The 26,613-nt window shown below is 37.3% G+C and overlaps 1 protein-coding gene across 1 annotated transcript in view; it reads left to right on the forward strand.

Moving 5' to 3' along the window:
* The window catches only part of SNRK (SNF related kinase), a 39,794-nt gene continuing 13,181 nt past the window's right edge, over positions 1 to 26,613 (forward strand). Inside the window, exons 1-3 of the mRNA XM_014937818.1 lie at positions 1 to 16; positions 11,005 to 11,103; positions 12,433 to 13,125. Of these exons, the coding sequence (XP_014793304.1) occupies positions 12,537 to 13,125 (589 nt within the window). The 5' untranslated portion in view covers positions 1 to 16; positions 11,005 to 11,103; positions 12,433 to 12,536. The remainder of the gene's footprint in view (positions 17 to 11,004; positions 11,104 to 12,432; positions 13,126 to 26,613) is intronic.

Below are 26,613 nucleotides of genomic sequence, written 5' to 3' on the forward strand. Positions count from 1 at the left end.
GCTGCTGCTGCAGGCAGTAAGTTGCCAGCGGGGTTGGGCCGGGTTCGGTTGGGGCTGGGCCGGCGAGGACAGGGCCGGCCCGGTGGGGTGTGGTGGGTCCCCTTCCTTCCTTCCTTCCCCCTCCTTCGCCTTTTCGTCTCTCGCGGAGCCGGCCTCGGCCCGCCGAGCTCTTCCCGGCCGGCCCAATGGCGGCCTCGGCCTCAGAGGAGGCGGCGGTGGGGGGACGTTTCCCGGCCGCCGAAGGTCGGTGTGTCGGTGCTGCCCGGGGCTGGAGAAGAGGGATTTGGGAGCGGGGAGGAGGGGCGGCGTGAGGCGGGGGGGAGTAGCGGGGGTCACTGCGGGGATGGCGGGGTACCGGGGGGTGCCTCCCGTGCCCCCTGGCGCGGCGGAGCCCGGCCTGTCCCCACGCCAGCCCTCTCCCCGCTCCGAGGCAGCGTCCGTGTGACCGGCTCCCCGCCGCCGGCTGACCCCGCGCCTCTCCGTGCCCCCTGCATGGCCGCCCCGGGGGTCTGCCCTCGCCCTCCGCACCGCGGGGTCACCCCGGGAAAAGCGGTGGCCGCTTTGCCCCTCCGCCACCCTGCTGCCTTCGCCAACTCCGCCGCGGATTTTCTGTCGCTTGCTTAAAAGAAAAAAAAAAATAAACAAGCGAGGCGAAAGCCCTCTGTGGTTAGAGAGTGGGACCGGTCACGGGTGCGTTTTGGGGCAATGACGCTGCATCTTGCCCCTCGGAACCAGGTGCACAGCCAACAGGTAGAACACAAGCTGGCGTCTGTTCTGGAGCATACCCCTGACAGGAGCAACTATCCCTTGTTCTTTGTCGATACGTGTATTGCTTCTGTCAATAAGCTCCTTGCATTGAGTTTACTGCCTTTAGATTACTATAGAAATCGGTCAGATAAGTAGGGACGTCCTGGAGAAAGGTTTTGTCCTTTTTGCTAGGTGGGTTTTGGCACTCTGGCAGTACTCCACTAGTTAAATTTATGGAAGATAACTTTTAAAGATGTTTGTGGTTGATGTACAGTCTTGGTAGTAGCTGAAGGACAGACGTGTGGCTGGTTTTGGTGTGGTGTTTGGGGTTGGTTGGTTTTTTTTTTTCTTTCTTTTATAAGTAGACTGAATAACGTATTGAAGAACATCCACTAGGGAAAAAGCCTATATTGGCCAGAGGATGGTTGGCAACAAATGTGACCTATTTTCAGATTGGATATTTTTATTGGTAAGGGATGCTAGAACACCTGTGAAGGAGAAAGCTTTACATGGCATATGGGCATATGAAAAGCTTTGGTTTTTTGCTTATGCATAGATAGTTTCTGATCATCTTGTTTTTAAGAGCTTGTTTAAGAGTAGATATGCAAAGAAGTGGTTTCCTCAATGGTACCATTGCTGTTCCAGGAGCAGCTGAAGTGTATTGTATGATTTACAGCCATCTAGCATGAATGAATTGCATGCAAATCTGCTTACGCCTGCCCTCTGTAGTGCAGTCACTACTTAGTCATATAGGCTGCTTTTTGGAGATGTTTATTGTGGATATATTTAGATCTTCAGGCTCTGGGGAAGGACCAGTTTAATGAATCTCAGAAATGAAATCTATATAGAAGTGTTTACAAGCAAATGTTTATTATGTTAGAATTAAGTAGTTCTTGCAAGGCATGCACCACTAGGAACTGGGTTAATGAATGGTGTGTGTGGGGGTTATAGCTGTAAGTGTATCACAGAAAATGGAAATTGAGTTGGTGGTTATTTTTGTACGATTGCTGGTCTTTAGAAAGAAGGAATCTGAAACAAACTTCCAAGAACTAACAGTCATTGCTACATAATGCAATCAAATTTTACCTTGTGAAGCATATTGAAATGTTAACTTAAATAGACTGTTACCTGCCCTTCTAACTTCTAGTGTGTGAAAACATCTAGTTTTGAGCGCTTAATAATAAAAGCTAAGGAAGAGAAAGCCTAGTCCTGTCTCACCTTTTTCCTGAATATTCTATGTGACCAGAAAAGTGGTAGAATGATGGCATGATTTTTCAATGCTGGAATGCTGGAATGGTGCCTGGTAGGGAAGGTACCTAAGACGGTACATTCATCTAGCTCTTTTTAAGAGAATTTTTGTGATCCACACATGAGGCTTCCAAGAAAAACAGGGAAAAGCTGATGTCTTAAGTGGATTTAGTGATAAACTGGGCTCTTTTATTTTTTGGTTTGTTTTTTTTTTTACACAATTGAGAAGCAAGAAAGTACAAATTGAGTTCTGGGTACTGAAATTTCTGTACAGGTTACTGCTATTCCTTGAATCATCTTGCTATAGGAACTGATATTCCCAAGTGGTGTGGGTAGTACAGTCTGCTTTTTGATTATTTTAAACAAATAGTGCATGTTAAGAGTATGCATGTTAATATGCTACTGCAGATACTCCTTTACTTGCAGTAGACATCTTCCTTGTGCACTGTTTTGACCAATCTACTCTTTTAAGGTTCTAACTCTGCCTTCGATATCATACTTGAATAATTCTTTTGCAATCTACTCCTTCGATGTATCATTGTCCTTTTTATCCCACAAGCAACTCTAATGCCAAACTAGTGCTTTTGTCTTGCTTTGTTGCCTGCCTTGCTTTCAAGGGCACAATATTCTGGTGCAGCTAGCTTCTTTCCTCGGAATGTGTCTCTCATGAAATAGTGCACATCTTTTCTTGGGTTTTGTCTGCTTTCAAAATTCCCCTTAAATACTGTAAAACTTCTTGATGAACTTCTGTCCATTCCTAGTTAATAGTGTTTTTTAATTAGGTCTTAAAATGAGAAACCAATGAAACATAGTTCAGATCAGGGACACTACCTTTTGTATACAGGGCTGAACTGCAGTTTATGGTGAATATAGTAATATTAAATTGCATAAGCTTTTAACTTTAGTGACCTATGAGGTTCTGTGCATTTTCCTTGTCACACTACTTTCAAGCGCTTAACCGGAATGCTGCAGCTTCTGTAATAATGTAAAGTAGCTGTTGTTTTAATACACATAACAGTATTATGTAAGAGTTTAAGAGGATTTCAAAAACCGTATATTCACGTACAATTCTAGGATAATTTACCCTGGCAGAGTTCTAGTACACATAAGTTAAGTCACTGATGTTAAGAATTTAATGAGGAAAGAGTGCTGTGTAGTTTTTACACTTGTGAAATATAAAACAGAGGATGTTTGCTTTCGGAAAAGCTGAATCTCTCTTATACAGTGATCTTTTGCAACAGTGTTGGGACATGAATGTTGCACTGAATTTGATAGACTTTTTTACTCTTCATATTTCATTCTGTGTTTTCTGCAGCAGTCTCCTGTCTAGTTACTGGCTGGACTTTAACCAACTTTACTTGAGAGATAAGATGATAGCCTAGACTTTTATAATTTTTGTTCATGTTGAAGCATGGTGAATTTCAGATGTCTGCCTGTTCCTAACTAGTTTAGGGTGCTATAAATGAGGATAAAGTGTTGAAACTGAGTAACTGTATGTTGAGATCAACCTGTTTCTTAAGGTTTAAGTAGTTTCTATCCTAGATGGAAAATGTCAGTATCTCAGAGGCAACTTAAGTCAATTTAGTACTTAAGCTTTATGTTACCAGAGGTATTGCTAAACAAATGAAGCTGACACTTGAGCTCAGAGATCATTCTGAAGAAACTTTGCTTGTAATAGGTACTAACAGTATGTACACATATTTGCATCTGAATACTCATATTTGAACTAGCATTTGATGCTTTCCACCTCCCTTGCTAGGGAATAAAAAAATCTCTTTGTTGTGTAAATTCAGAATCACAAACAAGATGTTAGATGTTACCATGGTGGTAACTTATTAAAATGTTAAGCCACACTGAGGTGCTTGTTGATTAATGGTGGGATGTTTAGAAATTCTGTTAGTGGACTTTGCTATACTGACTGGCCTGAGAAAATAATGTGTTAATGTTAATAAATAGACATTTGAAAAAAGTAAAACAATTCAGAGAATCCATGAACATGGAGTAGATCAGGTGATTCTTCTAAAAGAGTCCAGATTGGTGGAATACAAATCCCAAGTTGTGGTCTGCAGAGTTCCTGTAGTAGGGTTTCTGAAAATACCAATGTAGTGTCCTGTCTAAAAGACAGTGATACCATCATGAATCATAATAATATGACTGCTGTCTGATATGCAAAGTATTTCTTTATCAGTTTTATGTTCCTAGTTACTTTTTGGGGTGGGGATGGGGGGTAGGGGTGTGGGCTGAAGGGGAGGAGGGAGAAGGGAAGAAAAAAGGAAAATGTGATGAGATTTAGAATATTAAAGCCTTTGAGAAGCCTCTTGGATACTGCTTACCAAGCTTGGAAAAGTATAATTTTGGGCTAGGGAGTCTAGCTACCATGAGTTATCTCTGTTGCTTGTAAGATGGTTGACTGAAAAGCTCATCTGTGATCTTCAGGCTTCTTTGATACCGGATCTTGATTGGTTAGGTTTATGAATGTCTGTCACTAAGATACACAAGTTCATTTCCTGTAGCTGAGGAGAAATTTTTCTTTCAGTGGGAACTGCAAAGTATGATCATTTCAATTGAAACTATTTTTTTGTATATCATGACATCACAGCATCGCAGGGTCTGAACCAAGTTTTGTACTGATTTACAGATACAAAAAAGAGTGTACTAGCATTTATCACAGAATTTTGAGCAACTCCTTTTTAAAAGATGTTATTGCATACTACTTTGCAGTAGATAATTTAGGGGTTGTGTCCATTTGGGAAGATCTGGTATTCTTCTCTTCCTCTGCAATAATACTTTAAGAGCAGCTTTAGATATTAAGTGCTGAAGCATGTAATATGTGAATGTGGTGGTGTCTGTTTGTATTACTACTAAAATTTGTTTAGCTACATGCCGGACTTTGAGAGTAGAAACAGGACAAGAGGAAAACAGAGACAACATGAAATTTATTGCTTTTGGAGCTATTGCTGGTGTCAGGACTTTAGATGGTGTAAAGCTATTGCTGAGTTCTCAAATCCATAGGGCAGATAACATTTGTCTTGTGTAATACCTCCTCTTAGAAATGGAAAGTGCCTTATAAGCTACAGCGATTATCATCACGGTTATGAAACTGTCTTGGGCTTCTAACAGACTTCACAACTAGAGGCAGTTGGAACCAATGCCAGTGAATACTAATCTTGAGTTGTCAATGGATCATAGTTTGATCACTCTTAGCACATCTGTCCCCTTACTAGGTTTGGTGTCTAGTCAGTAATCATAATGTTGCTATTACTACTACTGTCTTGCTCTTGCTTTGCAATATACACCTACTCCAGTGTCTCCTGTATTTTTTTTCTTATTCGCCTGCTTGTTGTGAAATATACGTTCTTGACTTTTAAAGTGGGGGTCCTTGAAGGACCAATTCAGATCCAGTGGTTTTCTCACTTGTCTGTATTGAAGATGATTCTCACAAAGATATTAACTATCTAGTGGGGTTTCTACAACACAATTCTCAAATTTTACTCTTTAACAGTGTTCTGCCAACCACTCACCACAGCTTTGCAAACCCATGTGGAAGAGGAAAGCTTAAACCTTCCATGCTTGATGTGACTGTACTGTGACTTTGAGATAATAGGATGGCAATCATCAATCTGTAGGTCTAAAAGTTTGGGAATTTCTTGTCTAAGAAAAATATGTATTCTTTAATTTACAATATCCTGAGTTAGGCATAATATATTTTAAATTTAATTTTTCTTACAAGTTGGAGCTTCCTCAAGGTCTTGCTTTTAGATCAAGTCATGTAGGCTCTCATAATTTTCTGTTACAAGATAATGTTAGTGACTTATTTCTTCTCAAATGTATAACGCTACCTCTCCCTTCACCAACCTGTAGTTTAGAGGCCTGCCAAATATTTCTGCTGCTGGCTGTTCACTGAATAATGGACGTTAGAGATGAAGCATTCTTTTTAGCATTTTGTTTTTATTTCTGGATTCTAAGAAATAGAATCTAAGAAGAACTCTAAGAAGAGTTAAGGCTAGGCATCAGTAGCTCTGATGCCTGCAACACATTCTAAAATCATGAAACACTAACATTTCACTACAGGCTTCCCATATGTTTAATGGCAAAACTTCCTCAGCCAATTGGCAGCTCTCAGCCTTCAGAATTTTGCTCAGGAAAGATATTTTTAAAACTTGGGAATACCATTAAATTATGCAGGCTAATTTTTCTTTATATGTTTGAAATACAAAATTACTTGGTAACTTTCATCTTCATTTTAGGTGTAACCATGCTGAATGCTAGAGGGATTTGCTGATACATCTTGACAATTTAGTAACACACTGTGAGGTAGATGCTGACTGGAAGACAGGCCTAATATGAAAATAAAAGTGCATGTATACCTTGAAAAAAAAATCTACAGTGGTGTTTTATTGGGGAACTTGTCAGGAGCAGGAGCTTTTATAGAGTTTGTCATCAATGAGGAAGAAGACAGGCGTGTACGCTGTGATGCAGTCACGCTAAGTGGAAAATAAAGCATTAGATAGCATTGTGTGTATAAGGGCTGAGTTGTAACACAGCTGTCCCCACCCCCCCCAAGAATGCTACATCTGCAAAGTGTTTGGCTGTAGGGCAGGTATAGATTGTCATCGTTTCTTTGAATACCTTTGAATGGTAGTTGAGAAGGCTTAGGTCACAGGAAGGTGACCTAAGGACGAGGCCCTCCCTAAGGAGGAGGAAGGGCTTTGCTGGACTGTGGCACCTCTGTGTGGAAACAAATGGAGAACACAGGTTCTTGGGCTTTTAAGTCGTGTCTTGAATATTCAAGGCCTGTTGGGTAGTATGAGGCTTAAAAAGTTTCAAATACTCTGGAGGAATTAAGTCATTACTAGTTTTCAGAGCATGTGGTATGCATTAAGTGTGTACGTTCTTCACACTTTACTCTTACAACACTTTGTACCTGTTCCTGGCATGTTTGCTCTTCCTCATATGAAAGGAAAGGTGATCAAAAGCCCTCCTGGGGAAAGTAGAGTGTCATGGGGGTGAAGGGCTAACATCATCACATATAAGTAGTGGATCATTTAGTAACAAAGACTGTTTTTAAAGGCTTGTGGATTAGACTGCAAAGGTCTAATCTTCAGTAGGGTAGCAGATAAAAATTGATAGAAGATTCTAGAAAAAAATTGAAAAATCATACTTGCACACTTTGTATATATAGTTGATATTTCCTTCAGTTTGCTTTCAGATTCTAATGATTTGTACTAATTGCTTTCAGACTAAAAAAGTTGCTTCTGGATCTCTGAGATCAGTTTATGTTAAATTTTGGTTTACTGTTTCTAGGAAGAATGGCAAAGTTAAGTCTTTCTCTAAACATATAATTATGTAGTAAATAAATAATTGCTATAGAAGTTGTTACTCATCTGAGACAAGAGAGTAAGAGGAGAAGCAAGGTGAAATTTACTTAATCTGTCTTGTGGATGTGTATAATATGTATATCCACTGAAGTAGTGATCCTAAATTCCTGTTACAGAAAATGAAAATGCGTGCTTCTAAGAAATGATTCATTTGATTTGTTTAGCTATCTGCTTTAGGGTGCAATTTGTTGTATCACAGACTCTTATCTGTGTTGACTGAACCTCCATTTATTGTGAAGGGAGACAGGAATGGTTAGCTGTCTGTGGGCAGACGAGGCCCAGGGAAGATTACTTCAGCTTTTATGTCTGTTAGCCTCATCAGGCAGGGAAGTTTTTGCATTGATATTTTTATAACATTTTGTTGAAATGGGACTTTGTATCTTCATTTTCTAAAGTAAGAAGCTAATACATTAAAGTAAGATGAACTAAGCTGGTCTTGCGTGTAGTGTATAATATAATGAAACTTTTTGGATGAGATAAATCGCTTAAAGAAAAACTAGTGTCTCTGAAATATGCTGTTTTTCCAAACAGATCTATCGGAGATCTATTCATCCATCTTCTAGAGATGGTTGAATCACAGTACTGTTGTTAAGCCTCTTAATAGGATGCATGTGATACTACAAAAACAGCTTCTGCAGTTCTCCATTACAGACGCTGTTTGCAGTATTTTGTGGGATAGGATATATGAGCTTCTATGGAGGGAAGGATCTGTTCTGAATCTATTTACTGGTAAATGTCTACATTGCATAAAATGAGTGTCGGGGGCGTAGCCGAGTTCTGGTATAGTTAAGGAAAATTGCATTTTTAAAACCATAATTAGCCACATGGATTAAATGCTGCTAATGGTTAGTAAGCTCGCTATCTAGAAAACATGAACTCTCTAATGCTGAAAAATGAATTTATAAAGGACTTGAGATAATGTGAATTAAAAGAAATGACACAAAATATTTACCTGTCTATAATTGGCTGTTAAATGTTTTTCCTCAGGCTGTAGTTTGGCTTGCTGGCAAAGTATGACTGGCTGAAATTTTGATTGTGTGCTGCAGCTTGCAGCTCCTTCACTTGGTAAAAGTGTTCAAGAGGTCACATTGTAAACTGAATCACTGAAATGATCTGTCACTAAAACTAAACCTGTTTTGGAGCATGATAGTAGTAGATGTGTTAAATCTGGAAGTTTTGGGTGATTCCATTTATAGTTACAGTTTTACTGATGTAACTAAGGAGATAACTGCAAAGAAAGGGTCACAAAGAGGCTTCAGTTTGAAAGCTGGTACTTTCTGAAACTGCACTAATTTGATTCTTAAATGCTTTCAAAACTCTACTTTAGAGAGAAAAAAACTACTTCTCTGAGAAGTGTGGCAACTGTGATCCTTTAGGTAGCATATTTAAATTGTTATCAAGGTTTATATCTACATGCACTATGGCAGTTTTTCATCCATTTCCTACTACTAATCAATTCTTGATTTTGGTATGTTCACTTCAAACTGTGTGTGTGATTTATTTTAAAACCACGGAGTTAAAAGTTGATCTGTTATTGTGGAGACTTTATGTTAAAGTGTTAATGAATCTGCATGAATTTTATTTCAGCTAATGGGCTGCAACATTAGTAAGCATAGTCTATCTTCTGTTTCTGTAAGCTTTTATCCTATTGATTACTGTCTGATGTATTTCTCCATGGTGTAAGCATAACTGATTTTTGCTGGAATTTTGTTGACAGGTTGATGTTTATGTGCATTCTGTCATTTAGAGATAAATCACTTGTTGAGTTTGTACAAAGATGGTTGAGAATGTGCCAAGTGAACAAAATAATTAGTATAAATCTTTTCTTACTGCTGAGGGTTGCTGTTACTTAAATTCAGACAAGTTACATTCTTTTACATCTGGCTGGGTTTGCTCTCTCCCTTTTGCTCTGCCAGGGATGGAATCTTCTTGAATTTAAGACAGAAAAGATAAGTCAAAATTGACCAAGGCTTTTTACTTCCCAATTCCCTACCTCTTCCAGTAACAAAACTTGGGTTTTGCCATGCATTAAGAAAGCTCCATTTTGTCTGCAGGTGTTGTTTTTGAATCCAAGACTTAACATAAAATCTCTCTGAAAGCCATGTCTCCTCCTCAGAGACTAAAGGTGTTTCATGATCTGGGCCAGATTTGTAGGATGTGATGAATTTGTGCAAGTAGAGATGTAAATCTTGAAGTTTGACTTAACATTCAGGAAAGCAATAGCCCATAAAAACTTGAGTACTGGAGTTTGAGTTGTTGGTAACTTCAATGGTATAAGAAATGGCTGTCTGTTTTTTGATACAAGTTTTATGATTTTTTTTAACTTTAAGGGTTCTAAAACTGTTAAGTAGTTTAGCAGTAAGGTATTGACTATGGGATGCATTATGGGTAAAATAGGTTTGTAAGGTTAGGTGGCTTCTGTGTGTACATGGACTATTTTTCATTAGCCTGTATTTTGGGGGTTAGGCCAACAATGGAACATTATATAACTATGATAAAGCATTACATGACAACATTATGTCAGTGCTCAGTAGTTGTAAAAAAAAAAAAAACAAACCAAAACCAACAACCAACCACCACAATAAAAAAAAAACAAACACCAAAAAAAAACCCAAAACTAACCACCACCAAATTGGCTTAAAACACCAAAAAAAACCCCAAAACTAACCACCACCAAATTGGCTTAAGAAAGTAGTATAAAACAAACCAGAAAATGTGTAGAGAAAGGTGAGAAGAATGCTAAAGCCTGAGGAATAACCTCTGTAAAAGGAGTGACAGACTAGGACTTGAGCAAGATTGAACTGAAGCTAAGAAGGGAAGAAGCTAAAATAAAACTGAGTTGCTTGAGGCAAGGTAAATGGAGTATGATAGTTCTTGTTTTGGAACAGACAGTGAATGAGAAGATGCACAAATTATCAGGAGATTAAAAACAAACAAAAGGAAGTGGTTCTTCTCACAGCACATAGTTAAGCTGTTAAACTCCTTGTTGCAGAATGTTCTTGATACTAAAAATTCACATGCTTTAATAAAGTACCTCCCCAGTTCCACAGAGCGGGGTGGAGTGGAATCCATCAAGCATTATTAAACACAAAGCCACTGCCCTCTGATGTGAAGAAGTTTTTGAATTTCTTAAAGATAAGGAGAGTTTCATTATTTACTGTTAAGTTTCCCATTGTACTATGTTTTTCCCTATGCATCCTCTAATGGTTAATTACCAGGTAGGAAAGTGTTTGACATGGGCATTTGATTTAATGTAGCATTCTCTAATTTAGTTTTGTACTTTCTGGAATAAGAATGGGATGGTATTACATGGTTAATTGGGACTTTTAGGGGAAACTAAGATGAGCGATACGGGATATGTTGGGAAGCAGCGATGCTAACCCCAATTTTGGTACTATGGCATCTTCTAGTGAAGTGGTTTTTGGACAAGCATCTAAAATGTAGTGCTTAGTAGCAGAATGAAAGGATACAGTAACACAAAATCCAATGAATTTTTTTTAAAGCTTGATGATTATCTTTAAAGAAAAACAAAAACCCAAACCCCAATCTTTATGTGATTGTTACGCTTGCCCTGTTCCTTGTCAATGTTATGAAGTTTCAGAATTTGATTTATTTCATTCAAATTTTACAGGGGTGGAGGTCTCAAACTGAATTCCCACGGAGTTTGTGGAAGTAAACAGCTGGGTAGAGAAGAGGTCATACCATGGCTCCAGCTGAGAGAAGCAGTAAGGTAAGCTTGTTCAACATCAGAGAATCCTCATAGGACCCCCAACCTTGTAATTGAATCCATATGAAACCAGGTTCATTAGTTTCACTGCCTGTGAAATAACTTGTTTAGCAGGGAGTGTTTTTAATCTAATGCTTACATTTCAACTTGAGAATAGCTAATGTAAGGGGCTGTTTGCTTGCCAGCTTCCTTTTCAAAGATTTTCTTTTTGAAGTTCAGTTTTGAAACTGTGAAAATATATTCTAAAGAGCTTTGTTTTCTTTATTTTATTGAGTTGGCAATAAGCCATCTAATTTTCATATTTCTCCTACTTTGCACACAAAGTGGAAGAAATGGTTAGCTTTTTGATAGCTACAGATTTTTATTTAAACCTCAATCTAAGTTAAAGATGCAGGAAAAGTTTTTGGGAGGTTTTGTGTGTGAAAAAAATGGCAATGGGACATAAGACCTTCAAAACCAGGTCTGAATATGAACATTTCATAAGTTGGATCTTGTTTGCTTAACTGGTAAGCAGGAGATCATCACAAATAATCTGAACTCTTGAGTTCTCTCCCCTTTCTTCCCACTCTTCTTCCCCTTCTCCTGACTCATTCCCAGGACTGCTGAACATATGCAGCCTACATGCAAACTTTTATCACCAGTTTTTATAACTCCAGTCAAAATATTTAACAAGACGTTTTATTTAGCACTAAGAGTACATCCAACCCAAATGTTTCATTTCAGCCTATAAAGCTTTGTTCATTTGTTGTAATTACAATATTGACTGATGATGCTCAAACTAATTAGAGTAACAAAATTAAGTCTTGCATGTTATTCTGAGCTTTGCTAAACAGGAAGCTGTTAAAAGGGAGATGGCAAGGTCATGTCATCAGAACTTTGTATTAGAGCTATTTTATGCTGTAACATGAAGAAACATACCAAAAAGTAAGTCAAGGATGTTCCTCTTGTTAATATTCTGTGCTGCCCAGCTGATTTCTAATGTAGCTGGAAAAGTTACGGATTTCAGCTTTGCCAATTTTAACAGTCGTTATAACACCGATTTCTTCAAGTGTTGCTTGCAAGGTTTCTAACTCAAGAACATGAAGACCAGTGTATTTCAAAGAAATTTTCATTATTGCACTGTTGAAATTCGCTTTCTTCAGCATACTGGTAATGTGATTTCAGAAATCTGTTGGTTACCCGGGAATGGCTTATCAAACTCTTTGCAAAAAAACCCTGAATAAGTTCATAAGCAATCCGTAATAATATCCCAATGTAAATTTAGGAGAATTACAGGATAAGAATTTTGTTTATTTTTATACAAATACATAATCTTATCTCTTTATTTTTTAGGTATGCTTGGCAGTAATGATGGACTATTTATTTGCATCAGATACTCTTATATGAAAAGATCACGTTTCCAAAGAGCTTAAATATTACTTCATTTCTGAATCAGAATGGCAGGCTTCAAACGGGGATATGATGGAAAAATTGCAGGATTGTATGACTTGGATAAAACTTTGGGCAGAGGACACTTTGCTGTGGTCAAACTTGCTCGGCATGTCTTTACTGGTGAAAAAGTAGCAGTAAAAGTAATTGACAAGACCAAACTGGACACTCTAGCCACTGGACATCTTTTTCAGGAAGTTAGATGCATGAAACTAGTGCAGCATCCCAACATTGTCCGGCTGTATGAAGTGATTGACACCCAGACTAAGCTCTATCTTATCTTAGAGCTGGGTGATGGAGGAGATATGTTTGACTACATCATGAAACATGAAGAAGGTCTGAATGAGGATCTGGCAAAAAAATATTTTGCTCAAATAGTTCATGCTATATCCTATTGCCATAAACTGCACGTGGTTCACAGAGACTTAAAACCAGAGAACGTGGTCTTCTTTGAAAAACAAGGACTTGTGAAATTGACTGATTTTGGCTTCAGCAACAAATTTCAGCCTGGAAAGAAGCTCACCACAAGCTGTGGATCTCTTGCATATTCTGCTCCTGAAATTTTACTTGGGGATGAATATGATGCACCAGCAGTGGGTATGTCCTCTTTTAATTCAACTAGTAATCTGAACTTAAGTACTGTGATGCTTTAACACTCTGTTTTTCTGTTTCAAGTTAATGCCATATATGGAAGCCAGCTAGTTGGCAAGAAATACTATTATAACCTGGATGATTTATGGATGAATTAATGCTGGAGCAGCTCTGTTTGAAGGAGATACTAAAATATTCTCAAAAATGCTTAAATGTTCTTTTTGTATAAAACAATGCAATTGCATACATTGTAATTAATTCTTCTATGAATAATACTGTGAACGCAATGTGTATATTTGTACTTGCTTTGTTAGAGGACATATCTCAGTTGCAGAAAAGTGCCTGGTTTTAGTTTATTAAAAATAAGCCCTTCCCTCTGTCCCTTCCCCCCGCCTCAACAAAAAGAACCCCCAAAATGCCCAGTGATTTTCTTTGCTCAGTTTAGCCATACAAGAATGATATTGTGAGCCAACACTGCTTACATGTTCTTCTGCAAGGTGGTAGAAATCCATTTTTAATAAGTACTAACTTGGCTATGGAAAGAAGGGACAGGAAATTAAGGAAGACTTTAACTGCCTCTTCCCCTTCTCTGCCCTTTTCTTGTCTGGGAACTGAAAGTAGTGGCTGAGTTCCCAGTTTTTTAAAAGGTAAGAGAAATAGTAATGTGTAAATTAGTCTGCTTGTTTCTAGCTGGAAAGTGGAGTGTGCTAGACAGACTAATGCAGATAATTCTCCTCCCCTCTCTATTAGGTCTACTGCATATGCTATTAGAAGTGACGTAGAGGTTTTTTTTGAAAATAGTTGTAAACATTGATAGAGTCACTGAAGAACGTTTTATAGTCATACAGATGGTTTGTATCTATTAGTTGAGGCAGAGCTTGCTGCTTCTCCAACAAATTTAGGTACATGTAATTCCAAATGATGCTTTGAAAATAGTTTATTGTAGTCAACATGCCTCTTGTTGTTGTGGACCCAGTACTTGATACTTTTACTGTTTTAATAACACCCATTAGGACTCTGTACATGGCTGTGTGTGTATTTTGCTATGGTTATAGTAGTGATGGTTAAAATGAAGACTGACTTGTCCAATTTGTTACTAACTTACCTGAGGTAAACAATAGGTTAATTTTGTATGCTGACAAAGTATCGCTGTACACTGTTGAACTAAAATTCTTGCATTATTTTTAATATAAAATTTTTAGTTGGTAGATATTAGGGCTTTTGCTTAAACATTTGAATGTCACTCCATGACTTCTGACTTTGAATAGGTATTTTACTGTGGGTTTTCTGGACTTGAAAGTACTTTCTCAAGTGTGCTATAATTAGGAATTTTAGATGTCTGTTCTATTTGTGGTTTTCCAAATCCATGTTGATGCTACAGTGATGCTTGACAAAATTATTTCTATTTAGATTCAAACATTTTAAATGAGTTGGTTCTGGTTTTTTTAGTGGCAAACTAATGTTCCTGAGTCCTTCTGTGTTCTTCTATGTCATTTTCTTTTGAGAATTTATTGAAGCATGAGGGTAGCTGATTGCAGTGGCCTACAAAACTAGAGAGAAAAGTGCATCTGTTAAATATTCTGTACAGTGCTTTATGTGAATTTTTTCTTGAAAAACAGAGTAGCAGTCAAATTTTGGAGGATGAGCAAAAACTGAAGTTTTGATATTGCTGCCCAATTGAAGATGTTTGGAAAAAAGATATATGGGGATTAATGGGAGGGGAGGAGGAAAGGGGCATTAGGAGCATTATGACCAGATGGTCCAAATCGAATTATATAGTTAATAAAGTGCACTTCGGACCTCATAATGATAAATGTAAGAATGGTGGCATCACATAAAATGTTTCTTAGAGGACTCTGTAGGCAATTTGGTAGGCACACTTCAGAATAGTACTAGAAGAAAGTGTTTAAATGGATTCATAGAGGAGGAGGTCTGGCTAATACAGGGTGGATTGATGTGAACAGTAGAAAAACTAGAAAAAATGAATTTCTTTTAGCTGATCTTTGAGAATGCTAGTTAAGTTCTATTTCTGACAATATTTAAATGCACCTCAGTGGTTAGTTTTTGCTTACTGATTCCTCAGTATACTGTCTTGGTTACTGGATACTACAAGTTCTATCCTAGTTGACAGATTGCAGTGCTCGTATTCTAACTTTAGTGGCACAATTTTCATAATTTTGTAATGCACTACAAAAAAAGTACTGTAAAGTACTGTCAGTACAATGGTTACAGAATAAAAATACCAAAATTTGCCTCAAGTTGCCAATAAGATAACGACCTTGAAGAATCTGGATTTTCCTTGTCTAACTGGGTAAAAAAGTAAGATACACTATGTAAGTCTTCTAAATATGATTTATTTGTGTATTTTAAATGCAAAGATTGCAGAAAAAAACAGTATCAGGAACTTCCTTAAAGCCTTCCTCCTCTCAAATGGAGTCTTCAACATAGAACCTTAGAATATATATTTAGGAAATTTATCACTAACCATGTAGTTATGCAACTGAGAAATCAGTTTGTGCAAACCTTTCTTAACCTTTAAACTTAAACTTTCATGCTAAGATGTGGTCATACTTGTGGACTAAAAATATGTATAAATTCAGAAGTAAACATTTTCAAAAGAGAGATTACATTAGTTATGTTTTGATGCTGGTAGTGTGCAAGGTGTATACGTAGCCTGAAATAGTGGTGAAGTGCTGTGAACTCATTCATTGGCTGAATAGGGCTGTTAGTATTGCAATAATAATGACTGACAATGGCAGAGATATTTTGCCAGTTATGATGTAGCTGAACCAATCTAAAAGCTAATTGCTTATGAGAAAGGTCAGGTTTTCTCCAGTGCAGCTATGTGGTCCTGCCCCTTTGTGAGCATCTGACCACTTGAAAACCAATTCAATTTACTAAAATGCCAAATTAAAAAGGATTGCCCTGTTTATACTCTGTGCATGTTAAGGTAATTTGCATTCATAATAGTTAAAAAAAAAAACACCCATGTTTTTGTTTATCCAAAATTGTTTTTATATTTGCAAAAATTATTTCTATAAAAAATGATAAAGATGGTCTATTTTTTTGCACAAGACCTTTACCACAAACAGAGCTTTTCTGATGTCTTACAAATAATATTAGAATGAGTATATGAAGGAAAACACTTTTTCCTACTACAAAGAGCTGAAATATTCAGGGCAAGTCTTTTATTTAAGTTATATGCTTAATAAGTATTGTGGAAAATCTTCCTTTATGAAAAACTAACTTTCAGCTAGTTTAAGGATTAATCTCCCCTTTGTGATGCTACTTAAGTTTTTCACACTTGAAAAGGGACTAGTTAATTTAGGTGTCTCATTTCCTTTTGTGTTTAAGGTTGTAGTTAAAATGATGCAAGAGGAATATTAGGCAATGATTGTATGTTCCCAGGGCTTTTTAAAAAGCTGAGTTAGATAATGAGAAGGTCTGTTGCTTGTAGTTTCCCATGTTTTTTTTCTACACTTAATTAAAATTTTAGTCAGAGGAAAGTGAGAGGACTGTGCATAAAGTTCATTTTGTAAATCAAATGGACACGCTGTTTTAGATTGGACAGAGTTCTGTCTAGAGCAGTGTTATAATTCAGTGAACTCCAGCAAAAGTGGGTAACTACAGATGAGAGAATAAAATATGCTTCTGCTATTACTCTTCCTTTATTAGTCTACAAGCATCAACAGAGATCATTAAATAAACAGAAATCACCTTTTTACTACGTGATAAAGTTTAATTGCAGTTTTCCAGTTTAGTTGATTCTTTCAGAAGAGAGCAAGTTTGAACTGCTTGGCATCTCTACAAAGGACTAAGTGCTGTGTAAGCTATAGTAATTCTGAAAGACATGGACATTTCTGATAAGTTTTTATTGTGGTTGGATATTCTGTACGTGATTTTTATAGACGCATGGAAACATTTGCAGAGTAAATTCATCCTTCTGGAGGTGAGAAATGGGCAAATTCAGATTGTAAGATTAGCAGAGTTGAACACAGGCCTCTAGAACGGTACTGTAATACACAAATAATGCTGTAAGTATCACAATTATTTAGCATCACAGTCTGTCACAGCAACACCAAGAGAATGGTGGCAAGATGTTCCTCGTAAGACATGACTAACAAGAATATTTTAGCTCAGTGCTAATTGTGTAGTCCAAATCCAACTTGCTGCATTCCTGGAAGTTGCAGGGGCCAACTGCTTGGATAACATTCATTACTTTAGTAGTTGGATGCTGGCTTTCTTGTACAACTCACACCTGGATATCTTCAGGTCAGATATCAGTGGATATCTGACCATATGGTAAGATAATAATGGATGTATGTATTCATTATCTAGCCACGCATTTTTGATTATTAAAGGAAATGGAGCATTTGTCATGACATACCTTTCCCTTTTCCGAGATGATGATACTGCTTTTAGACCCACTTTGTCTCTATTGGAATGATGGTATTGTGTCAAGCATTTGCAAGGGCTTTTTATCTGCATGTAGTGTTGCTGGAGTGTATTTGGTCTTTCAGAACTTCAGCCACGTTTACCAGGTGCTTAGGGTCATCGGGGCTACTTAGCTATCCTCATCTGACCTGTGTGGAGCTAGTTTTGATGTTTCTGCATGTGTATAGCACTTTATTTGCAAACTGAGTGACTGATGTAGCATAATGGCCAGTGGGTATGTACAGTAACCTTTTACACTATAAAAGTGCTGAATATAAGATTTGATAGACTTGAGTTAAAAAAAAAAAGTGGTGAGATACTTGCAAACCATAAACGACATTGAATCATTTAGCATTACCTGCGAGCATTTTAGACTTCCAGTATGCTCAAAATCAGATTACAGCCAAATTTGACAGAAAATAAAGGCAAAAATTCCTACAAAATCTTTTTTACTGATGATTTTGACCATCTCCCTTTTTAATATTGTATTGCAACACTTTAGAAGATTACATTATAGTTAGATATGTTATAGAGTGAACTTGAAGGTGTAAGGGTGCAGAAAGCTGAAGAGTAATACTCAGCTGCTTCCAGCATAAGAGGTCTTCCCCTTCCGATTTGCTTGCAGCCGTGCAGAGCTACCCCTTCTTATGCACTGTGCTCTGTTGCATTGCTGATCATTTAATGAACTGATTTTATTAGCTAATTTGACAGAAAACTGTTAACTTCTTGGCAGGCTTAACTTCTGCCAGGTTAGCAGAGCTGTTTGTTCCCTTAGCACTGAGTGGAAGAGCTGGTGCAAAGGAGGTGAGGGGACTATGCAGCTTGGACTAGAGTTCTGGGGGAAGGCAGTAGGAGCTGCCCCACTTTTGCATTAGCAAGTTTAGGTTAGATCAACTCAGCCTAGCTCACTTCATCTTCCATGTAAGAGAAACTCATTAGACCAAAATTCATCAAGTATAATTACCAGTTAAACCACAACAGTCACACAGCTGAAAAACTGAGTCAAATTGGAAAAATAATCAGAAATGAGCTTTTTTATTTCTCTGAAGGGGAAAACATAAGGAACTGGTTGTGGAATACTTCCTCAAGACTGAAACTTTCTAGATATTCACGTTAACAAAGAATGTATTTTTAAGTTCTGTGGCAATTTGTGTGCAGGTACTAAAATTTATTTTCAATAGAAGGGGATTCCAACTTTCGTGTATGCTATCCTTTGATTTTGCTTTTTTCCCCCACAGTCTAACTACTTTATTGACAAAAATACTGTTAATGCCTCAAATTATTGAGGATATTATGTTACAGGTATCAGAGCCATGTATTAAGAAGTGGTTATGATGTGACAGAGCTGTAATGAAGAGTGGGACTCTGTGATCCCAATGACTTCTCAGTAAATCTGTGACAGCTAATATTTATGAAGCATAATTTGTTCCATTCTGGATTGCTTTATGCACATGTTTTAATGCATTCACCAATAAACTGCTGGGTGAAGCAAAGAATAATTTACACAAGTGAAACTACAGAGGAGAAGCTGTTGAGATAATCTTCAGTTACTACCATATCAGCTAAACTGTAGCTTAAGTAGTCATCTTGCCGTGTTCATGGGAAAACAATTTTCATAATATTTCAAACTGCTGTTGTGGAGAAAGATTTCATTATGATAAATAAATCTCCACAGCCAGGAAGCTTCATTTCATGTATCTTGCAAGCTAATATTCACATTACTTACGTTCAGCCCATGGCTGACTAATTTAGCAATACAGTTCTGGTGGGACCTAAATCAATGGTGTACTACTTACGCTCAAGTTTTGCATTCATTTGTAAAGCTGTACTAAGATGTTAATTTTTATAAAGTACAAATTACCTGTTTTGCAGCTAAAACTTTTTAGGAAAAGATAGTAAATCAGAAAGCATGAAGGATTTCTTAGATACCTGCAGCAAATTGTCTTGTAGTATTTATATATATTAAAAAAGAGACCAAAAACATTGCAGTGAAATGTGTATGTGCTGGACTTTGAATATGTCCAATGATTTTGGGAACATGTTTTATACAGAGGAGAAACTTCCTTTTACATTTACCTAATTAATACTATTTTTTTACTCAGCCTAATTAATTTCTGGAGTAGTAATATTGGAAGATCAGTTCACACAAAAAATGTTGGTTTTGTTTGTGTTTTTAATGTAGATTCAGTAACTTCTGAAATGTGACTAGGCAACAGAAACCAAAGAAAGAATGTGTTTCTAAATACAGAACTGATGAATCAGAGAAAACCAGACTATTTTGGAATAAAGGCAGTGGCACGTGTTCAGTAAGACCTTTCAGTGGTGGTATTTTTGTTATCATATCCTTATGAAATTTGAGATGCAGTAGTTACTAAAAAAACAAAGCACAACTATTTGTCTGTATTTTACTAGTTTTATGCAACCAGCAAACCCCATGCTATTGTCTTCAGGGAAACATAAGTAGTAGTTGCCAGATTGAATGAAAACAAGAATTGCTTCCAGAGGTAAGACTACTTACTGATGATCATGTCTTAGTCAAATAAAATAACATATATAGAACAGACTGTTTCATCAGACAGATAAGCTAATTATGACAATAATTTGCTAAATGCCATTTGCTATTTATGCTCTTTTTTTGGAGGGATGGGGGAAGGAAAGGATTTCTCCTAATTCTCTTGCCTGCTATGTGTTCTAATAGTAATTTTAATTGGATTTGTAGTGCTTTAAAACAAGGAGAAAGCCCATCTCTGCCTGTTAATTTTGAAAATGTTAGCATTGTTTGCAGATGATCTCTTCCTCAGCCTTCTAAAAGGGAAAAATAAATCCCATTTTGCAAAGGCTCCCCAAAATAGCTGAATTAAGAGACAGTGGCATCTCTGAAAACTAGAGAGGTCAGTCCCCAAGATTATTCAAAGGCTTTTTCATGAAAAGTTAAAGAATGGAATACTAGTTCAATCAGCTCAAAATTGAATATCTACGAAAAAGTAATTGTTGTTCTTTACCCATACTCTTCAAACTTTACCACTGATCCAGTTTTAACATCTTCCAGAATTGCCAGCAGTCTGTGTACATGGTACATGTGTAAAAAATATTTTGTGATGCACAGAAATGCTAAAATTATTAACACACATTCTATACTGTCTTGCTACTGATGTTTTATACAAGGGATACAACTTTTTAAAGCTTTTTAGCTTATACAGGGGTGGAAATACTTTTCTTATTCTCCTTTTGAAGGACAAGTATATCAACAATATAACAGGCACCATTCAAACAATTCAGTAGTATGATACCAGCTTTTATCCTTTTATACTGTAGTATGTAATTTTTCATCACTGTTTTTAATAGAAGTCTCATTTTCTGCAGTGTTTGACTTGTCATACGAATTTTTACTCTTAAACTGTTGTTCTTCAGAAAATTATGTGAAGCTATGCTATGAATTTCAGTATTTGTTCTGTTTTCCGTAGCCAATGCTGTGAATAGGATCTTTCATTTCAGCTTGTAACAGGCAGGCTTGCTATTGTTATCCTTGTGAGTTACCAGCCAGGTTCCATCCCTAAATTCCGATCCAAATAAAGTAGTTCATGATGGGGTTCTGTGTCTGAGTTCAAAGCAGCAGTCTTCAGACACTGCCCGGTTGCTGCCTAGCCCTGAATATGCCCAGAGTGCAGAGATAGTGGTGATCTTCAGATTAGATTTTCATTTTTAACTCTGCATTGAACTTGATATTGAGGTGCTGATGTGTTAGGTCTCTTTCAAGGCTTGTCTTCAACAGGTTTCTATAGATTGGGCTTTCTTTCATAAATTTGCTCTGAAGAGGTTACAGCAAACAATGGTGATGACATTCTCTTTACTGTCTTAAGATAGTGGTTAGAGTGCTGGAAATCAGGGTCCATTTCCATCCTTTATTTATCCACATTATGTTGATACATCTGCAGTGGCAAAATAAACATGTAAACATTTGTCATCTCCCTAAAAGTTGATTTGTTTTCTTTTTTCCTTATTGAGTGGCTTCTAGTGGAAGATAACCATTGTATTCAGCTGTTAGAGGAAACATTCCAATGAGAAATTTATAAAACCTGACTAAATTGACTCAATATTACAAATCAGTTTGAAGAAGCAGGCTTTGTGTAGAAAGATCTGTCTTATCAACCGAGCAATATGCACTGTGTAAACTGTTAGGCAGTTCTACATTTAAGTTAGGAGGACAAAAAAGAAAATTTTTTTCATATAAAAGTCTGAAATAAGGTAAATTGAGTCTGTTTATTAAAGTTGTTTATGTAGTTAAACAAGATAGTGCCTAATCCAAAATGAGTGTGGATTTTTAGCTGCATATATAAAGCCTGACGAGTGTCAATGACTTCTGAGGGATGGTAGCAATTTGAGCAGTTCTTATCAGGACCCCCTGTGTCACATAAATTGGAACTTTGACATTTGTAGTGCTTATTTTAAGAGTAAATCAGGAACTTTAGAAAGCAATAAATGGCTAATGGTGAAGCCCAGCTCAGTGGTTAAGCAGATGAATATGGATATCTTTTGTGCAGCGTACAAACTGGAACATAACAGCTGTTTGACTGCCCTGTGTTTAAGACAGACAGCTAATGACGTAGTTTGGTTTCTATGGCAGTGACTTCACGTTATGTAAGGAAGTTGCGTATACACAGCCCTGGTTGTCATGGTTCTGGGAGTCCTGCTTGAAACAGTCCTTTCCTGATCAACATTAAATAATGGCTTTAAAAACAATAGAATATTCTCTAGTGCAGCTAGCTAGCTAGTGCTTTTAAAAGTCCTCATCTTCCTTATTTTATTCTTCTAGCCATGGCAGTTTCAAGTTGACAGTACCCAATTTCAAGGCTAAATTGCATCTCAAGATCTTTAGTCTCCTTTTGAAAGAGACTTTGATTTTGGTTGCTGCAGTATACAAGTGTGCCTTCCTTCACTGTACTCAAAGTTTTACAGGTTATAAACATGCTAAATGCATGCAGCATCTCAGGCCTAAATTCTGTTTTTTCATCAATTTTCTGCTGAGAGCAAATTAGATGACTCTTGGAAAGGAGAAGCATTTTCCATAAAGCCTTCAACTGCTACTTACTGGGAGTAGTAAAAAACTGTGTATACGGTATATCAAACCATATTTGCATTGAACTGAAGGTGAGATTGGTATTTTTTTGTTTGTTTTTTTTTTTTTTAAATGGTGTAGTCCATTTAACAGGTCACAAAAAAGCAGTCTTGTTCTGCATTCAAATCCTGCCCATGTAGTTCTGTATTCTCCTTTGCATTTTATTGACTCTGGTGCTTGTGCAATCCTTTAGTGAACCAGTGCCATTCAGTGAATGGGTAAAAAAAATGTAAATAGATGTTCTCATCTTCGCTTTAAAGTGTGCATCTACAGCTTCTAATAATGTGTGAAAGCAGGAAGCTGTCTCAGCTAGGATTTATCCCCGGAGTTGACATAAGGTATATCAAATTAAGAACATACTATAAGGGCTGCCTTGACTAAAAAAAAGTATACTTTTGAAAGTGTGTGGAGATCTAAAGAAAAACTTATGTTCCTCTAAACTTTGATTTATTTTTCTTCCCCCTTTCCCCAGATACTAGCTGGTCTAATAAGAGATGCTACTTCTTTCTAGAAGAAGCCTTGCTTTGATGAAATGTCAGGTGCTCATTTCGTTGCTGCTCCAACAGCTTTCTGATCTGCATATGCAATTGTCAAAGTTGATGCTTTTGACCAAATTGGTTCATTAGATCTTGACTCAGGCTTTCACTCAGTTTGAGTGAAACCCCCCTTTTGTATCAGGGTAAGAACATTTGTTGGGATTTAGAAAAGAAAGACCAAGATGCCATTGTCTGCTCTGCTGGTGGAAGTGGCCTCCTCAGCAGAAGCAGGTATTCCCCCCTTTTGCTGCAACTGATACGTGAGAAGAAATTGGCAATAACCGGGTACAGCACAAAAATGGGCAGCATCTACTGACCAAGTGTTGATCAAAGCATTTGATCAATTGAGCGTAAACCATCTCCCCATCTTTCTTAGTTTCCTTGGGACACAGAGGACAGATGAGTTTTCTCGTTATTAATAGGAAAGAATAATAGAGCAGTACTGACTGTGGCAGCACAAAATAGTATGGTAAAGAACATTCCTGTGTGTTGTGGCTTTATGTATGTTTTGGGGAAATGATAAGATCTGGTAAATAAGCACTGTAATAAAATAACCTCTGATCCTCTTATCAATTTCTGAAGGACAGCCACGCTTGAAGATCTTGAATTTTGCCTCTGTCAGCCGGATGGCACTACTCTGGAAACTAAGAATTTTCCAAAATGAACATTAAATGAGTGAACAAAAATTTTATCTTTAAATGGAAGAAAGCACTTTCATTTATTTCAGTCTTTCTTTGCAGTATGTTTCCTGAATTTGACTGAAAAATATGCAGCTATGGGTCTCCAGTAGGGAAGAGTGGGAGGTGCAGAAAAAGGATTGATTTTTGCACATATAATATGGCTTAACACTGATAAATTGGGTACAAACATTAGCATTTCTTATATATGTACTCTATAGTCTTTAAAGTGTTGATCTTTTAAATATTTCAAAATGATACATGGGTATTAACTCATTATTTTGGAATATCTGCTTTGAAGACTTCAGATTCTAAACCTTGGATTTTGAGTTATGCTGAAGGCTAGCAAACCAGTGTCTTTAAACTTATTGGCATGTTGGGAGTGTAGGTCATCACAGAATGGCTTTAGTTGGAAGGGACCTTAAAAGGCCCACCTAGTTCCAAGCCATGGGCAGGGACACTTCCCACCAGACCAGGTTGCTCAAAGCCCCATCCTGCCTGGCCTTGAACCCCTCCAGGGATGGGGCATCCACAACTTCTCTGGGCAACCTGTTCCAGTGCCCCACCACCCTCACAGTGAAGAATTTCTTTCTAATATCTAATCTAAATCTCCCCTCTTTCAGTTTAAAGCCATTAAAACTGAAACTCATCCTATCGCTATACTCTATGATAAAGAGTCCCTCCACATCCTTCCTGTAGCCCCTTTATAGCCCTTTCCAGTACCTAAGGTCTTCCTGGACCTTTCTCTTCTCCAAGCTGAACAACCCCAACTGTCTCAGCCTGTCTTCATAAGAGAGGTGCTCCAGCCCTCTGACCATCTTCATGGCCCAAGTCACCTATTTAAATTTAGAAGATATGTTTATGAAAAAGTAAGACTTGTAACCCTCAAGTTTATGGGTGCTTTTTACAAAGAGGAGATGACTTCCCCCTTTTTGGTAGTATTACCTATGTCAAGCTATAGGTGGCTTCAAAATATGCAAAACACAAACTTTATAATGCGAAACCCACAGTGATTCCTGCTGTCTGTTCTGAAAACTTTTTTTTGCAGAGAGATCTGCCAGTAAAAATCCTAATTTTATTTCATACAGAGTTGTATGCGTCTTAGAGAAACTGCCAATGGGAAATTTTGTGGTAGATTGCAAAAGGGAAGATACTGTTGTTACTGTTCTTATTTTCTTTAGGATTGCATGGAGCTGTTGGCTGATTAATTGTGGTAGTTTGAAATACCAGTGAATAATCCAGTTCTTATATACCAGTTCCATTTTTCTATTGTTCTCTCAGAGTTTGTGTATTTAAACAAATTTTCAAAGTAACTTAATTTGAATGTTTCCTGTTTTTTATCAGCATTTTTTTACCACTTCCTTCACACTTACCATCCTTTACACTGTATTTGGTGTGATGAGTGAAAAATGATTGTGCGTTATAGCTGAGTTGAGACAACCCTGTGCTGGTTTAAATGGGAGCATCCAAGTTCTGTGTGTTCACACTATTGACACTATTTTAGTTCTTGCTGTGCTGCATCATCCTTTCATTTTCTCAAATAAACACCTACAATGCACTGTTATATGCACTCTTCTGAAATACTTCAAGCTGAAAGGATACATGAAGCTTTTTATTCTGGAGGGAGCATCAGAACACTAGGATAGATTGTATCACAAAATAGATTTTAGGCAAAGTTAAAAACCTAGGAAGGACATTGATATCCAAAAGATGACTGTTAAGAGGAATGCATGAATCCACGTTTTTATGTGCTTGCAAAAAATGAGGTTTTTTTTCCTGTTGAGTGGTGAGAGAGATAATACACCAAAACTTTTTTTTTGTGTATTATTTTCAAACTAAGCAGTAGGAGAGAGATGTAACTAGCTCCATAAAATAAAAGGTGTACCTCCTTGGTGAAATTACCTGTCTTGTGAAGGCTCTTTTAAATCCTGTATTCTAGAACATTCATCTTTCTGGCATCAGGCTTTCAAAGCATTAACGAACTTATTGAATCTTAAACATGTGAATAGGCATGTTAAACTTGCAGGAATGCATTATATGGTGTAGTAGTCTTAAAATGCTCAGTACCTACAGGATTGAGGCCCTAGTAAGCATAGCAGAAATCAAATAATTATCTGAATTAATAGCATACACTTACTACAAATTAGAGCTCTAAAGAAAATTACCATATAGTGTTTCTGTTCCTCTGTCAGCTAAACTATATGAAGAATGGGTTGTAACTAGCAAAATGAGTAATTGTTCTAGGGATGAATGTGTGTGATTTACATTATTAAATACAATCGTAGCCATCCTTCAGCTTTAGATGCATGTCAAGTATTTTGACTAGGCCACAGAAAACAAGATGCAGTTGGGTGGGTGACTTTGTGTGGTTCCCTCTTGCAAGCTCTTCCAGGACAGAGCTGGTGTGCTCTGGTGCTTGTCGCCCCTGCCAGCTGCTCTCCTCTCCTTCCTCAACTCCCTCAGTTCAGCTCTTTGGCTTTACTGTGTACAGATCTGTGAAATGCTAGGTAGAGTGTAGGTAGGACCCAAGATTGCCAGAACATGGAATTGTAGCTGAAGGTGAAGAGCATGGCCTTGTCTCTAGGGCTATATTGGAGTTATTTATTTTTATGCAATATGAAATACTTCTCAATATTTAAGCTTCCTGTATTGAATGCAGTGAGACTTGTAAAACACTTTCTTCTAGGCAAACTCTTTATAAAGGTTTGAACTAAATATTAGATTTTACAAT

This window comes from Calidris pugnax, unplaced genomic scaffold (assembly GCF_001431845.1).
Source record: "Calidris pugnax isolate Ruff unplaced genomic scaffold, ASM143184v1 scaffold11, whole genome shotgun sequence".
Taxonomy (NCBI): Eukaryota; Metazoa; Chordata; class Aves; order Charadriiformes; family Scolopacidae; genus Calidris; species Calidris pugnax.